This window comes from Cervus canadensis, chromosome 7 (assembly GCF_019320065.1).
Source record: "Cervus canadensis isolate Bull #8, Minnesota chromosome 7, ASM1932006v1, whole genome shotgun sequence".
Taxonomy (NCBI): Eukaryota; Metazoa; Chordata; class Mammalia; order Artiodactyla; family Cervidae; genus Cervus; species Cervus canadensis.
This window is the reverse complement of record NC_057392.1, coordinates 59007684-59022797: the sequence shown is the minus strand read 5'-3', so window position 1 is coordinate 59022797 and position 15114 is coordinate 59007684. Positions and strand designations below refer to the sequence as shown.

General features: G+C 37.6%; 1 protein-coding gene across 1 annotated transcript in view; it reads right to left on the bottom strand.

The window, feature by feature from the left end:
* The window catches only part of PARL (presenilin associated rhomboid like), a 54551-nt gene that overhangs the window by 15682 nt on the left and 23755 nt on the right, over nucleotides 1–15114 (bottom strand). The window contains exons 5-7 of the mRNA XM_043473588.1: nucleotides 5767–5862; nucleotides 5004–5153; nucleotides 2237–2307 (exon numbers count right to left, since the gene is read on the bottom strand). Coding sequence (XP_043329523.1) covers nucleotides 2237–2307; nucleotides 5004–5153; nucleotides 5767–5862 — 317 coding nt within the window. The remainder of the gene's footprint in view (nucleotides 1–2236; nucleotides 2308–5003; nucleotides 5154–5766; nucleotides 5863–15114) is intronic.

The following is a 15114-nucleotide window of genomic DNA, read 5'->3' as shown; positions in this document are numbered from 1 at the left end:
TGTAAAAGTATATATGTATAACTGAATCACTTAGGTCTACAGAAGAAGTTAACACACTGTAAATCAACTATACTTCAATCAAATTTTTAAAAATTAAAAAAAACTATTCACAACTCCAAGGGAAAAAAATTCAAACATTTTTACATATGCTACTTCCTACAATAAATACTTCACTGATCTTTTCCGTCTCAAGACAAAGGGTATATTTAGCAGCAAACAAACTTTTGAAAATCAGAAAATTAGAAAAGCTTCCTGCCAATAACTAGTTAGAAATTCCATTTTTAAGAAAGATTCAGAACATGCAAGTCTCTAACAAAATCCTTAACAAAATCTAGTCAATATTTTTGCTCCCTTGTGTCCATGTTAATTGACAAATATTCTTTAGCAATCTTCATCTTTCAAAGGCAATAAGGCCAGTACTTTTTATTTTCTACCACAATTCTGTCAATAGTATTTTTTTCTCCACATTTCTCATTAAATATACTATATACTGGAGAAGGCAATGGCACCCCACTCCAGTACTCTTGCCTGAAAAATCCCATGGACGGAGGAGCCTGGTAGGCTGCAGTCCATGGGGTCGAGAAGAGTCGGACATGACTGAGCGACTTCACTTTCACTTTTTACTTTCATGCATTGGAGAAGGAAAGGGCAACCCACTCCAGGGTTCTTGCCTGGAGAATCCCAGGGACGGGGGAACCTGGTGGGCTGCCGTCTATGGGGTCGCACAGAGTCGGACACGACTGAAGCAACTTAGCAGCAGCAGCAGCATACTATATACCTGATGACTTGGTTTTCTTTCATTTTAACCAAAAGAGAATAAAAGTATTGGGGCATGATAATTACATCCTGCGGTGGCTCGACAGGATTTTGATGACTGAACAGAAACCAACACTTCCATCTTATGCTTCCTACTATGCTAAAAGCTCTCTAAACATTTGCATTGCAAGTCAGAAATAGGTATGTTATCACAACTTTATATTGAGGAACAGGTTCAGAGAGGTAAAGTAGTAAGTCCCAGAAATCACAAATGAGTGGCAGAGCTGGGATTCAAACCCAGTCTAATTACAAATGCCACGCTACCACACTCTATTCATCTCAGACTTCACTTTCTTGTCTGTAAAATGGGAATAACATTTGTCTGAGGGCACATCAAAATGCTTTCCCAGATCCCTGAACTAATGAGAAAAGTACTCCCACCTACAGAACCTCCAATGTCCTCTAAAGACAACTCAGCCCTTTCAGTGTTTATTAAATGTGTGTAATGTTTGCTCCCCAACTAAACTAAATTTGAAGTCAAAGTACATGTCTGATTCATCCAATTGGTCTTCACAAAACAGGTACTTGGTTGACAAATGAGGTACAGAATAGATTTGAGATATATAAATTATATTGGCACCAAATTTTATATAGAAAACATTCCACAAAGAAAAAAGGGTAGGGGGCTAAAGTTAAAGTATAAAGGTCACAGGACAAGATACCGGCCTCATTAGGAAAATTAAGTAGACACAAATCTGAGGAACAGACAAATTATGGCATGAGTATTTTACATAAGGGTGCTTTTCTGAAATTAAACATTTGTAGAGTTTCTTTAAACATGACATTTCTATTTGAAAACATTTAAGTGCATTAGTATTTATGCACAATTAAATGTGTAGTCTTTAAAGACATATGTAAAGATTTCCACATGTCTAGAAATTTGCCATTAAATGCAAAAGAAAACAGACTTGTAATTTTTACAAAATCATCTGGAACATAACTGAGACCAGGAAACTGTGATCTTGCTCACTGGATGCATTCCCAGTCTCCAGCAAGTACAGTGCCTAGTAGTCCAACCTGCATAGCACACAAGTACTGATAAAGAAGAGGATACAGTACCAGATTCAAATCTCTATTTAGAATTTTTCAATGCTAGACTAGGCTCTCTGGTTTATGGGGATTGGATACCCACTATTTTGACTACTCCTCATGATATGTACTCTGTGCCAGTTAAGTATATATAGATGACTAAAAGCTACAGCCTGAAATTTATAAGGCTTTACAAATGTATACATTCTATATTAGACTCAGATTAGTTAGTAGTATTAATATTAATTTCCTGCTTTGATAGTTGTACTGTGGTTTTGTAGTTAATAACAGGGTTAAGGGTAGTATGAACCTTCATACTAATTTTGCAACTTTCATGTACATCTAAAATTATTTCAAAATGAAGTGAAAAATTTTAACTAGAAATACTTACTGCACCAAGTGATGGTCCATATCTTCCTGTGGCAACTTTACACACATAACTGACAAAATTGGAAATAACACCTAAGAAATAAATCACATTTCACTAATTTCAGTGAGGTATAAAAATGGCTTCCATTTCTGACCTCCACCCCATGAAGTCCAACAGTTGGGTTTCTTCCCCAGTCAAGGTGCAGGCATAAATACTTATCCTGCCTATCACTTCGGATATATTATAGGGAAAGCAAAGTCTGACCCACTGCATCACTTACTAAGTAACACAGGGTCATTCACTCTACCTCTTAATTTTCATTTTCCTTATCTACACTGTATGAAGAAAGACTATGGCCCAAACTCACCAACTGTCTGGGAATTCTCTGGATTACACATTATACACTAAATCAGAATCTCTGGAGTGGGACCAGGGAGTCTGTATTTTACCCAGTTTGCCAAACGAATGTGCTGCAGATCTAGACTAGATGACTTTTTAGGTCCCTTTGGCACCAATGTCATCTGACCTTGAGTGTGGCTAATTTCGAAAAACAACTTTCTGTGGAGCAGGAATTAATGGCACTTGAAAGAGACTCTTTGTAATTACAACATTAGTGATCAGGGGAAAGAACTACACACACAGGCCAAAGATATTACTCAGCTTCTGTTCTGAGGGACTAGATGCACATGAGTAATTAACAATGATTAAGTACCCACTTTGGACCTTGTGGTAGATGCTTCTATTTTCATCCCTTCTACAACCCTATGTCATGAGAAGTGAGTACGATTACCCTCAGAGAGGTACAGTCTTTCCTGCAACATTACACAGCTGGTAGCAGAAATAGGATCTGAACCTAGGTCTTCCATCTCCAAGTTGAGTGCCTTTTCACTACACATAACTGGCAGATATACTGTTTTTAAATGAAAGAATTTTAGGAATGAAAGGATTTTAGGAATGAATTTTTATACTTTACGGCTTTAAGTACATTTTGCAAACAAAATACATTTTTTTTTGCGACAGTTCAGTTCAGTTGCTCAGTCGTGTCTGACTCTTTGTGATCCCATGAGCTACAGTACGCCAGGCCTCCCTGTCCATCACCAACTCCCGGAGTTTACCCAAACTCACGTCTGTTGAGTTGGTGATGCTATCCAACCATCTCATCCTCTGTTGACCCCTTCTCCTTCTGCCTTCGATCTTTCCCAACATCAGGGTCTTTTCAAATGAGTCAGCTCTTCGCATCAGATGGCCAAAATACTAGAGTTTCAGCTTTAACATCAGTCCTTCCAATGAACACCCAGGACCAATTTCCCTTAGGATGGACTGGCTGATCTCCTTGCAGTCCAAGGGACTCTCAAGAGTCTTCTCTAACACCACCATTCAAAAGCGTCAATTCTGTGCTCAGTCCTCTTTATAGTCCAACTCTCACATCCACATATGACCACTGGAAAAACCATAGCCTTGACTAGACAGACCTTTGTTGGCAAAGTAATGTCTCTGCTTTTTAATATGCTGTCTAGGTTGATCATAACTTTCCAAGGAGTAAGCGTCTTTTAATTTCACGGCTGCAATCACCATCTGCAGATTTTGGAGCCCCAAAAATAAAGTCAGCCACTGTTTCCCTATCTATTTGCCATGAAGTGATGGGACCGGATGCCATGAGCTTAGTTTTCTGAATGTTGAGCTTTAAGCCAACTTTTTCACTCTCCCCTTTCACTTTCATCAAGAGGCTCTTTAGTTCTTCTTCACTTTCTGCCATAAGGGTGGTGTCTGTCATCTGCATATCTGGGGTTATTGATATTTCTCCCTGCAATCTTGATTCCAGCTTGTGCTTCCTACAGCCCAGCGTTTCTCATGATGTACTCTGCATATAAGTTAAATAAGCAGGGTGACAATATACAGCCCTGACATACTCCTTTTCCTATTTGGAAGCAGTCTGTTGTTCCATGTCCAGTTCTAACTGTTGTTTCCTGACCTGCATACAGGTTTCTCAAGAGGCAGGTCAGGTGGTCTGGTATTCCCATCTCTTTCAGAATTTTCCACAGTTTATTGTAATCCACACAGTCAAAGGCTTTGGCACAGTCAATAAAGCAGAAATAGATGTTTTTCTGGACCTCTCTCGCTTTTTTGATGATCCAGTGGATGTTGGCAATTTGATCTCTGGTTCCTCTGCCTTTTCTAAAACCAGCTTGAACATCTGGAAGTCCACGGTTTTTTGACGAGATCGGGCACGTTCAGGGTGGTATGGCCATAGACTCACGGTTTTTTGAGACAAGCAAACTGTCATCAACCAACTGCCAATTTAGCAGCATTTAGGAACCTGGAATCCTGAGTTATCATTTTCAAGCTGAGATAAGGAAATGCTGCTAAGTCCAGAATGACTAGAGTGGTTCCATACTAATGTATGCTTGCAACAAAATGAACGAACTCATTCTTGACAATTTTACTGGAGAGCTCTAATCAAAAGCTTTCTGGAAACTGAACACACTTCGGAAATGAGTGTAAAGTTATTTAACAAAGACCCACATGATTAAGGCAGCCGAGAAGTCTGGGAACCACTCATCTATAAAATGGTGGGCAGGAGCTAAAGAAACCAAGGCCTTGGGAAACAAAAATGACATGCTTAAGTACTACACCAGCTTGTATCCTTTTCTATATATACAATCTGAGAGACAAATATGCACTTAGGGTTACTGTATATAGAATGTGGCTATAATCATTCCCTTTGTTTCTTCTCCAGATAGATGAGAGCACTTAAACTCTGGACAGCCCCAAGATGAAAGTTGATTACCTGCAGATAAGTATACTGCCATGAACTGCTCCTGACCCAGAATGTTCACTATGCTGGAGGAGAAGCTCCACAAGACATACATATTGGCTGCCATGTGAAACAAGGAGAAATGACTGAACGTTGACAGCAACATTGGAGAACAAAGGACCTCTACAAGAGAAAGAAAATGTCCTGTAATTCTGCACACATAGCCAGGAAAAATGATCCATTTTAGACTTTTTTCATTATCATTATCATTATGAAAAAAACATGCACAACAAACCAGAGCCAGTTAAAAGACTGGATAAGATGGTTTAAGATAGCATTTTTCAAAGTGGTACAAAGCTACCTTAAATCCCTTTTCTATAGCAACCAATAAAAATTCTCAGGTAAAAAAAAAAAAAAAAATTCTCAGGTCAACAAAAGCAACTTGTCCTATGGAAAAAGTTAGCTAGAAAAAATAATTAGTAAATTATTTAAATCACAGAAATAAAACTGTATATAATAGTCTCTTTAAAGAGTAAACTTGTAGTGATCACTGATCTTAAGTCACTAAAAAATTTTTATGGAAATCTACTATGTGCAAGGTACATTTTAGGTGCCTGGATACAGCTATAAGAGAAATGAGATTCCTGTCTGCTACAAGCTTATAGCCTGTCCTCCAGATTTTGCTTGTAACTACTGACAAGTTAGTCATCTTCCTTATAGCACTTCAATTACCATAAAACATATTTCCTTCATATTACCTCTACCTCAAAATAAAAATCACACAAGTTAGACTTACTTGAGGCTGGATTGGATGTGAAGTATCTGATCATTGTCCGCTGCAGAGAAGGTACTCTCCACAAACAAAATACAAAAACATTTGCAGCTATGATACCTACAAAATAAACATTTCTAATTTAGGAAATTAAAAACAAAGAAAGTCTAATCAAAAGTCCAAATGAATAAGATTTTCTACCACATTAAAGAGTATCACAAAAAAAAAAGTATTACATACTTGGGAGGGGGGTAAGTTAAGAAAAGTAAGTGAAATCAATGTTTTTGAGTATCAAAACTGTCATGGGTTGGTAAAGTCAGAAAATTCCTGTAAAACTGCAAATGCTCTAGGAGCTACCTTCCTTCACTCAGCTCCATATTTTACTTCTCAATAAATAATCAGATCTGTAATTACTGTTTGAAAACGGCCAAGTCAAAAAAAAAAAGAAAACGGCCAAGTCAAAGACAGAGTAATGTACAGAATTAGGTTCTTTGGCCAAGAGTAAAAAAGTTAGAAAACATCACTCCTTTCTCCAAAGGGAATGGTATGCTTCTTTAACTTTTGACAGCTTTCGGAAACACCTATCTGTGTAGGGACCTATCTGTGTAGGGACTTCCCTGGTGGCCCAGTGGTTCAGACTCTGCATTTCCACCACAGGGGATGCAGGTTCAATTCCTAGTCCGGGAACTAAGATTCCACATACTGCTCAACACAGCCCAAGAATAAGTTAAAAAAAAAAAAAAAAGATCATCCATATAGACGAAGATCTACAGGTCTGATAAAAATACTCATTATTTAAGAATTCAGGAATAGTTTGGAAGAATTTTGCAATTGCTTTTGAAAATGTGTTTACATGTGGGAGTTAGGTGACTGTTTCATTTTTCTGCAAGAACTGAAGTTGCCAGAACTACCACTAAATTAAGTAAGCTTATTGACAAAATAGTTAAATAGTTTAAAAGTCTATTAACTAGTAGGTTTATGACACAATAGTTAATTCTAGGGAAGAACTAAGTTATTAAGAACTGCAAACTTTAAAAAATGCATTAATTTTAGGTACCACAACTCCTTACACATAGTAGGCACACATCGACTTGAATTAAAGAAATTTAAACATGTATTCATTCCTCCAATCTCTTTAAGTAACAAGTAACTAGCCCTTTCAACTTCTTCAATGATAAGGACCAATTCTAGCAACATTCTGCTAAGCCAGAATTTCTAATCTAGTGCTCTTTCTACTAGACAGAGACATGGATAGCCAAGGGGATTTCTTTTGACCTTGGTCGCTCTAGGACTTCAGACACCAAAGAGCTCCTTAACCAGGAAACAGTATAGGCTGGTCCCTAGAAGCAAGTCAGCAGGAAAGGAGGTGACAATCCTCTGAAGAAGCAGTGCACACTGTCTAAAGTTAAGGGTGAAGAAAACTAGCAGGACGGACTCTGTCCTGCTTACACTATATCCTGGGCAAGAGGCCTAACATCTCAGCCTCAGTTTTCTCTTCTGTAAAAAAAAAACCAACAAAAAAAAAAACTACCTCAAAGAAAGATGACTAGATGAGAAAATATGATTAAATGTAGTGATCACACAGTGATAACTCAAAAAGTGAAAATTACGGTATAAAGGGAATAGCCTTTTTAGGTCTGAATCCTAAAGGTATGCATGCCCTTAGAAGGTTTGTGGCCTGCGGCATTTCATGGCCTTCACTTCAGTTTCCTCACTGTAAAGTGAGAATAAAACTTGCTACACATCATAAAGGTATGTGTGTGTGTATGTGTCACTCAGTCATAACTGACTCTTTGTGACCACATGGACTATAGCCCGCCAGGCTCCTTTGACCATGGAATTCTCCAGACATGAATACTGGAGTAGGTAGCCATTCCCTTCTCCTGGGGATCTTCCCAACCCAGGGATCGAACCTGGGTCTCCTGCATTGTAGGTGGATTCTTTACCATCTGAGCCACCAGGGAAGCCCCATAGTACATACATCTAGTATGTAGATGTGCCAAGAAAATGGTTCCCTCCCCCTCCTTTTCCTTTTAGAGGTAGAAGTGTTTAAGGTCTCTGTTTGTATCTCCATCTAGGAGAAGGGTTACTTGCCTCCTAACTCAGTCATGCCTAGGACTAGCTTGGCACTATTGATTTGGAAAGGTTGCTGATGCCTCAGTGCCTACCTTTGCCAAAAGTGATGCACTTGATTTTATCAGCAAGAATATGGGATAAAGACCTCCCAAATTTCTCTCCTTCATAAAAGCAGTGAAAAAGTTGGCCAAAAAAAAAAAATGTTAGAATCAACTTTTTCAGAACTCTGGCAACTAGCCAAAGGCCTGCAGCAACCCAGCATTTATTTTTTGTTTTTTAAGAAAAATGGATGAAACTCAGTAAGAATAGTGAGCTTTGAGGCATTTTAACTTGCTCTAGTCACAGGCCTCACTTTCCAGATATAAGTTACATGAAAACAATCCACTTTCCCAGTGCTGCCAGGCAACCACCAGAGACTGCAGAATGGAGCTGAATCTCTTCCAAAGCCTTGTTCCCAAAGAACTATCATCATCTGACCTATCTGATAATAATTTCCTAGAAGACCCCACTAGCAAGGATGTCTGTATTTGATCTGACTGGGAGCTCAAGTGCAAAACTCATTCCCCAGGAGGAATCTGTCAAAAGCAATTATAGGCAAGTGTTTAAGTCCCAGCTGGCTGAGGTGATGGATAATAGAGACTAAACAAAAATCTTAAAAGGAAAATATTAGTAACGAGATATTCACAGGTGCTTACAAAACCTCACATATTCCTGGGATCTAGAAAGTCACAAGAATAAAAAAACAATAGACTTCAAGATGGTATTTGTTACTAGAGACAAAGAATGATATTACATAATGACAAAAGGGTAAAAAAAAAAACAACTCGATATCCACAAAGACGATATGACAATTATAAACATACACGCTCCTAACAATAGAAACCCAAAATAAATGAAGTAAAATTTGACAAAACTTAAGGGAAAAATAAATGACTCAATAATAGTTGGGAAACTTCAATACTTCATTTTGTGACAATGGATAGAATTAGATGATCAGCAAGGATGTAGAAGATTTGAATACTATAAATCAACTTGACCTAACATACATCTATAGAACATACCACTCAAGAGAATACACATCCTTCTGAGGCACACATGGAGCATTATCCAGGATAGACCGTATGTTCAGCCACAAAACAAGTCTCAATAAATTTTCAAACTGAAAACTTCAAAACTGAAATTATAAAAGTATGTTCTCTGACAACAATCGAATAAAATTACAAGTCAATAATACATTTGTAAAATTAAAAAATATGTGGAATGTAAGAGGGAGGTCCTCCCCTTTTAACGTTTCTAAAGGAATGTTTACTAAAAAGGGGTGTCAATGCTTCCTGTTTCTAAGTGCGTATTCATGGTAAATAACAAGAGGAAGACTTGGGTTCTCTGTTGGCATGTTAGGCACAGAGAGGGATGCTTGACAGCATGCTAACTGAAGCCAGAGCAAGTATGTCTCCATCAGGTTATCAGGAACTCTTCAGCAGAAAGCTGAGGCCTTAATTGATTAGTGATTGATCACACTGGATTTGGTTATAAGACAGAAGTTCTGGCTGGGTTAAGCATCCAAAGAAAAGAATGAAGCAGACTAATTTGTTAACCTAGGTTTCTGAATTTGAAACAGAGCTTCTCGTCACTCAGGTACAATTTTGTGATGATATTTTTGCCCGTTTTTTTTTTTTTTTGGGTATTGCTCTTAAGAGTCTTTTCTCAGCATATTATTCTGCTCTTGCCTCTGTCTTCCTTGGGGCACTTCAGTTCTGCATGCTACCCCGGGGATCTCTACTGTTGCTATGTGAATGACAAGATGCAAGTGACTATTATAGTAAATGCTCTTTGTAAAAAAAATTTTTTTTATGCTTCTAAAAATGTATACATTTTATGGGTTTCCCAGGTGGCCTAGTGGTAAGAACCTACCTGCCAGTACAGGTAAACTTAAAGAGACCAGGGTTCAATCCCTGGATCGAGAAGATTTCCTGGAGGAGGGCATGGCAACCCACTCCAGTATTCTTGCCTAGAGAATCCGATGGACAGAGGAGCCTGGCAGGCTGCAGTCCACAGGGTCACACAGAATCAGACATAACTGAAGCAACCTAGCACACACACACATACATTCTATAGTCCAGCTATCAATTTGATATTTTGCTGTCAAGTATGTTTTTCAACCTATATTTATCCATCCTATTAATAAATGCTAATGATTAAAAAAATGTGAAAATCACACACTCTTAAATAACCAATAAATAGATCAAAGAAAAAATTACAAGGAAAAATAGGAAGTACTTTGAAATGAATGAAAAAAAAAAAAATAGAACATACCTGCCATGAACTGAATTGTGTCCCCCTAAGATTCATATGTTGAAGACCTAATCCTTAACAGGATGGTATCTGGGGATGGGACCTTAGGAGGTAGTTAGAGGTGGGGCCTTCATGATGGGATTAATGTCCTTATTAGAGAGATACAAGAGAGCATGCTCTTGCTGTATCTGCCATATGGAGACACAGGTGCTCTTGCTCTCTCTACCTGCCATATGAAGACGTAGCAAGAAGGTGGCAGTCTGTAAGCTAAGAAAGATCTCACCAGAAACTGACCATGCTGGACTTCGAACCCCAGAATTATGAGAAAATTAATTTCTGTTGCTTAAGCCACCTGGTCTATGGTGTAATATTTTGTTATGGCAGATCATGCTCAGCCAATACTAAAACTTAGAGGATATAGCAGAAACAGGGCTATGAATGCCTACACTAAAAAAGACCTCAAAGCAATAACCTAAGCTTCCACTTTAACAAACTAGGAGAAAAAAAAAAAGAATAAAGTAAACACAAGCAAGTAAAAGGAAGGAAATAATAAAGAGTTTGGATGAAGCAGAGACTAGAAACCTAGAGAAAAATCAATGAAACTGAAAGCTGGTTCTTTGACATCATCAATTGACAAAACTAGCTAGACTGACAAAGAAAAAAAGATTCAAAATCCCCCAAATCAGGAAAGAAAGCAGAATGTTACTACTGACCTTACAGAAATAAAAAGGATTCTAAGAATACTATGAACAATAGCATATCAACAAATGAGAATAACTTAGATGAAACTGACAAATTCCCAGAAAGACAAAGCATTGAAACTGACTCAAGAAGAAAGAGAAAATCTGAATAGGCCTTTATAAGAAGTAAAGAGATTGAATTATTAACAACAATCAAAAAATTCACATAAATAAAAGCCCAGAGGCCTCCCTGCTGGCTCAGTGGTAAAGAATCTGCCTGCCAATGCAGGGGACACAGGTCCGATCCCTGGTCCGGGAGAATCCCACATGCTGTGGAGCAACTAGGCCCATGCACCACAACTACCGAGCCTGTGCTCTCGGACCCAGGAGCTGCAACTGCTGAAGTCTGCACACCCAGAGCCCTTGCTCCACAAGAGAAGCCACCACAATGAGAAGCCCACATACCCCAACGAGGAGTAGCCCCTGCTCACTGCAACTAGAGAAAAAGCCCACACAGCAATGAGGACCCAGCACAGTCATAAATAAATAAATAAATAAATAAAATTTTTTTAAAGGAAAAAAGAAAAGCCCAAGACCAGATGACTTAACTGGGATGTTACATTCCAAGAGCTGCTATAATAAATTACTACAAACTAGATGGCTTAAAACAATAAAAATGTATTCTCCTACAGTTCTGGAGGACAGAATTGTCAACTGGGTCATGCTTCCTCATGAAGAATCTAGGAAAGATTCTTTCCTTCTTCCTAGGTTCTGATGGTTCTTGGCATTTCTTGGCTTATAGCAGCACCTCTCCAATCTCTGGCTCCCTCACTTCACAGGCCCTTTTTTCCTATTGGTGTCTTTCTGTTCTCTTTGCTTATTATAAGGACATAAGTCATTGGATTCAGGGCATACCTTAATCTAGTATGATCTCACTAACTATTTCAATTAAGATAACACTGAGTTTCTGGGTGGATGTTACATTGACATCAAAACCAGACAAAGACATCACAAGAAAACTATCAATATCCATTATGAACACAGACAGAAAATCTTCAAGAAAATACTGTCATATCAAATTCAGCAGAATATAAGAAATTATAAACCATGCCCAAGTGAAACTTTTTCAGGAATGCAAAACTGGTTCAACATACTGTAATCAATATAATATTCCATATTAACAACATGGGAAGACTCACAATTCCCAGTCTAAAAACTTAAAATACAAAGCTACAGTAATCAAGACAGTATGTCCAAAGGATATGCATACTGACCGTGGAACAGAATGAAAGTCCAGAAGTACATCCATACATCTATGTCAACTGCCTTGTTTTTTTTAATTGTGGTCCCAGACAATTCAATGGGAAAAGAATAGCCTTTTTAATGACAAAGGAAGCAAGACTACACAGTGCTGAAAAGATAGTTTCTTATGTTAAAAAAAAAAAAGAAGAAGAAGAAATTAGATCATTTTTGAATTCCATACACAAAAATAAAGACTCAAATGGAATAAAGACCTAAATGTGAGACTGGAGCAATATCTTTTTCAACCCATCTCCCAGGATAATGGAAATAAAAATAACCAAATGGGACCTACTTAAACTCAAAAGCTTTTACAAAGCAAAGGAAACAATAAAATGAAAAGACAACCCACAGATTGGGTGAAAATACTTGCAAGCCATGTGACTGACAAGGGATTAGTCTAAAATTTATACTTGATCTTAGCCAAAAGGCCGAGAAGTGATCTCTAAAATTTATAAACAGTTCATGATGCTTCATAGCATCAAAACAACCCAGTCAAAAAATAGGCAGAAGACCTAAATAGACATTTCTCCAAAGAAAACACAGAGATGACCAAGAGGCACATGAAAAGATGTTCAACATCACTAATTATCAGAGAAATGCAAATCAAAACTTCAATGAGATATCCCCTCACACCAGTCAAAATGGCTATCATAAAAAATCTACAAACAAATGCTGGAGAGGGTATGGAGAGAAGAGAATATTCTTACACTTGGTGGAAATGTAAACTGGTACAGCTCCTATGGAGAACAGTATGGAGTTTCTTTAAAAACTGAAAATAGAGCTACCGTATGACCCTGCAATCCCACTCCTGGGCATATATCTGGAGAAAAACATGAGCTGAAAGGATATGTGAATCCCAGTGTTCACTGTAGCACTGTTTACAATAACCAAGACAGGGAAGTAACCTAAATGTCCATCCACAGAGAAATGGATAAAGAAGATGTGGTACACATATACAATGGAATATTACTCAGCCACTGAAAAGAATAAAATAATGACATTTGCAGCAACATGGATGGACCTTGAAATTGTCATAGTGAATGAAGTCAATCAGACAAAGAAAGAGAAATATCATATTATGTCCTTTATATGTGGAACCTAAAAATAAATAATACAAATGAACTTACCAGCAGACTTATGGACTTAGAGAACAAACTTATGGTTGGGAGGAAGGAAGAGGCGAAGGGACAGTTAAGGAATTTGGGATGGACATGTACACACTTCTATATTTAAAATGGATAACCAACAAGGACATACTGTATGGCACATGGAACTCTGCTCAATGTTATGTGGTGGCTTATATGTATAGCATGAGTCCCTTGGCTATTCATCTCAAACTATCACGACATTGTTAATCAACTATCCCCCAACATAAAATAAAAAATTAAAAAAAGAAAAAAGAACAGTCTTTTTAACAAATGGTGCTGAAGCAAGTAGCTATCCACCAGGAAAAGAATGAATTTGGACACCTTCCTCAAACTGAATACAAACCATAATTCAAAGTGAGCCAAAAACCTAAATGTAAAAACTAAAACTATAAAACTCTTAGAAAAGGTGGAAATTTTTGTGACCATGGATTAGGCCACAGTTTCCTTGACATAACACTTAAAGCACATAAAATAAGAAATGAATAAAATGGACTTCATTAAAAGTTTGTGCTGCAAGGAACACTATTAAAGCAATGACAATGCAGAGAATAGGAAAAATACTTGCAAATTATACATCTAAAAAAGATCTAATATCCAAAAAATATAAAGAAATCTTACAGCTCAACAAAAAGACAATTCAAAAAATGAACAAAGCAAGACTTCCCTGGCAGTCCAGTGATGAGGACTCCACGATTCCACTGCAGGGGGCAAGGGTTTGATCCCTGATCCAGAAACTAAGATCCCAGCATGGTCCAGCCAAAAAAAAAAAAATCCTTAGACAAGGAATTTTTTTTTAATTTGACTGTGCTTGGTCATAGTTGTGGCATGTGGGATCTAGTTCCCTAACCAGGAATTGAACCTGGACCCCCTGCGTTGGGAGTAGAGAGACTAAGCCACTGGACCACCAGGGAAGTCCCTGGACAAAGGATTTAAACAGACATTTCTCTAAAGAATAAATGGACAATTGCATATGAAAAGATGCTCGGCATTACTAGTCATTAGGGAAATGCAGTCAAAACAATGAGATATCACTTGCCATACATTAAGACAGCTGTTATTAAAAGAAAGAAAGAAGAAAAAAAAAAAAAAGAAAGAAAAGAGGAAACTAACAAGCATTGGCAAAGATAAGGTGAAACGAACTCTTGTACACTGTTGGTGAGAATATAAAATGGTGCAACTACTGTGAAAGTCAGCAGTTTCTCATAAAGTTAAACACAGAATTATCATATGATGCAGCAATTTCATTCCTAAATATACATGCCAAAAGATAGTAAGCAGGGACTAAAACACACTTACACATAAATGTTCTTAGCAGCATTATTCATGAGAAGACAAAAGGTGAAAACAAACCAATGCCCATCGACAGATGACTGGATAAATAAAATGTGGTGTTTCCATACAATGCAATCTTATTCAGCCTTAATACAATGGGAAAAAGTCTCAAGTGGTGTTGGGAATGCAGGACAGCAATGTGTAAATCAGTGAAGTTAGAGTACACCCTCTCATCATACACAAAAATTAACTCAAAATGGCTTAAAGTCTTAAACATAAGATACGACACCTTAAAACTCCTGCAAGAGATCACAGGCAAAACGTTCTGACATAAATCATACCAATGTTTTCTTAAGTCAGTCTTCCAAGGCAACAACAATAAATAAAAACAAAAACAAACAAATGAGACCTAGTCAAACTTACAAGCTTTTACATAGCAAAGGAAACCATAAACAAAATGAAAAAAAAACAATCTACAGAATGGGAGAAAACATCTGCAAACAATGCAACTGACAAGGGCTTAACTTCCAAAGAAATACAGATGGCCAACAGACACATGAAGAGAGGCTCAACATTGCTAATCACTAGAGAAATGCAAACCA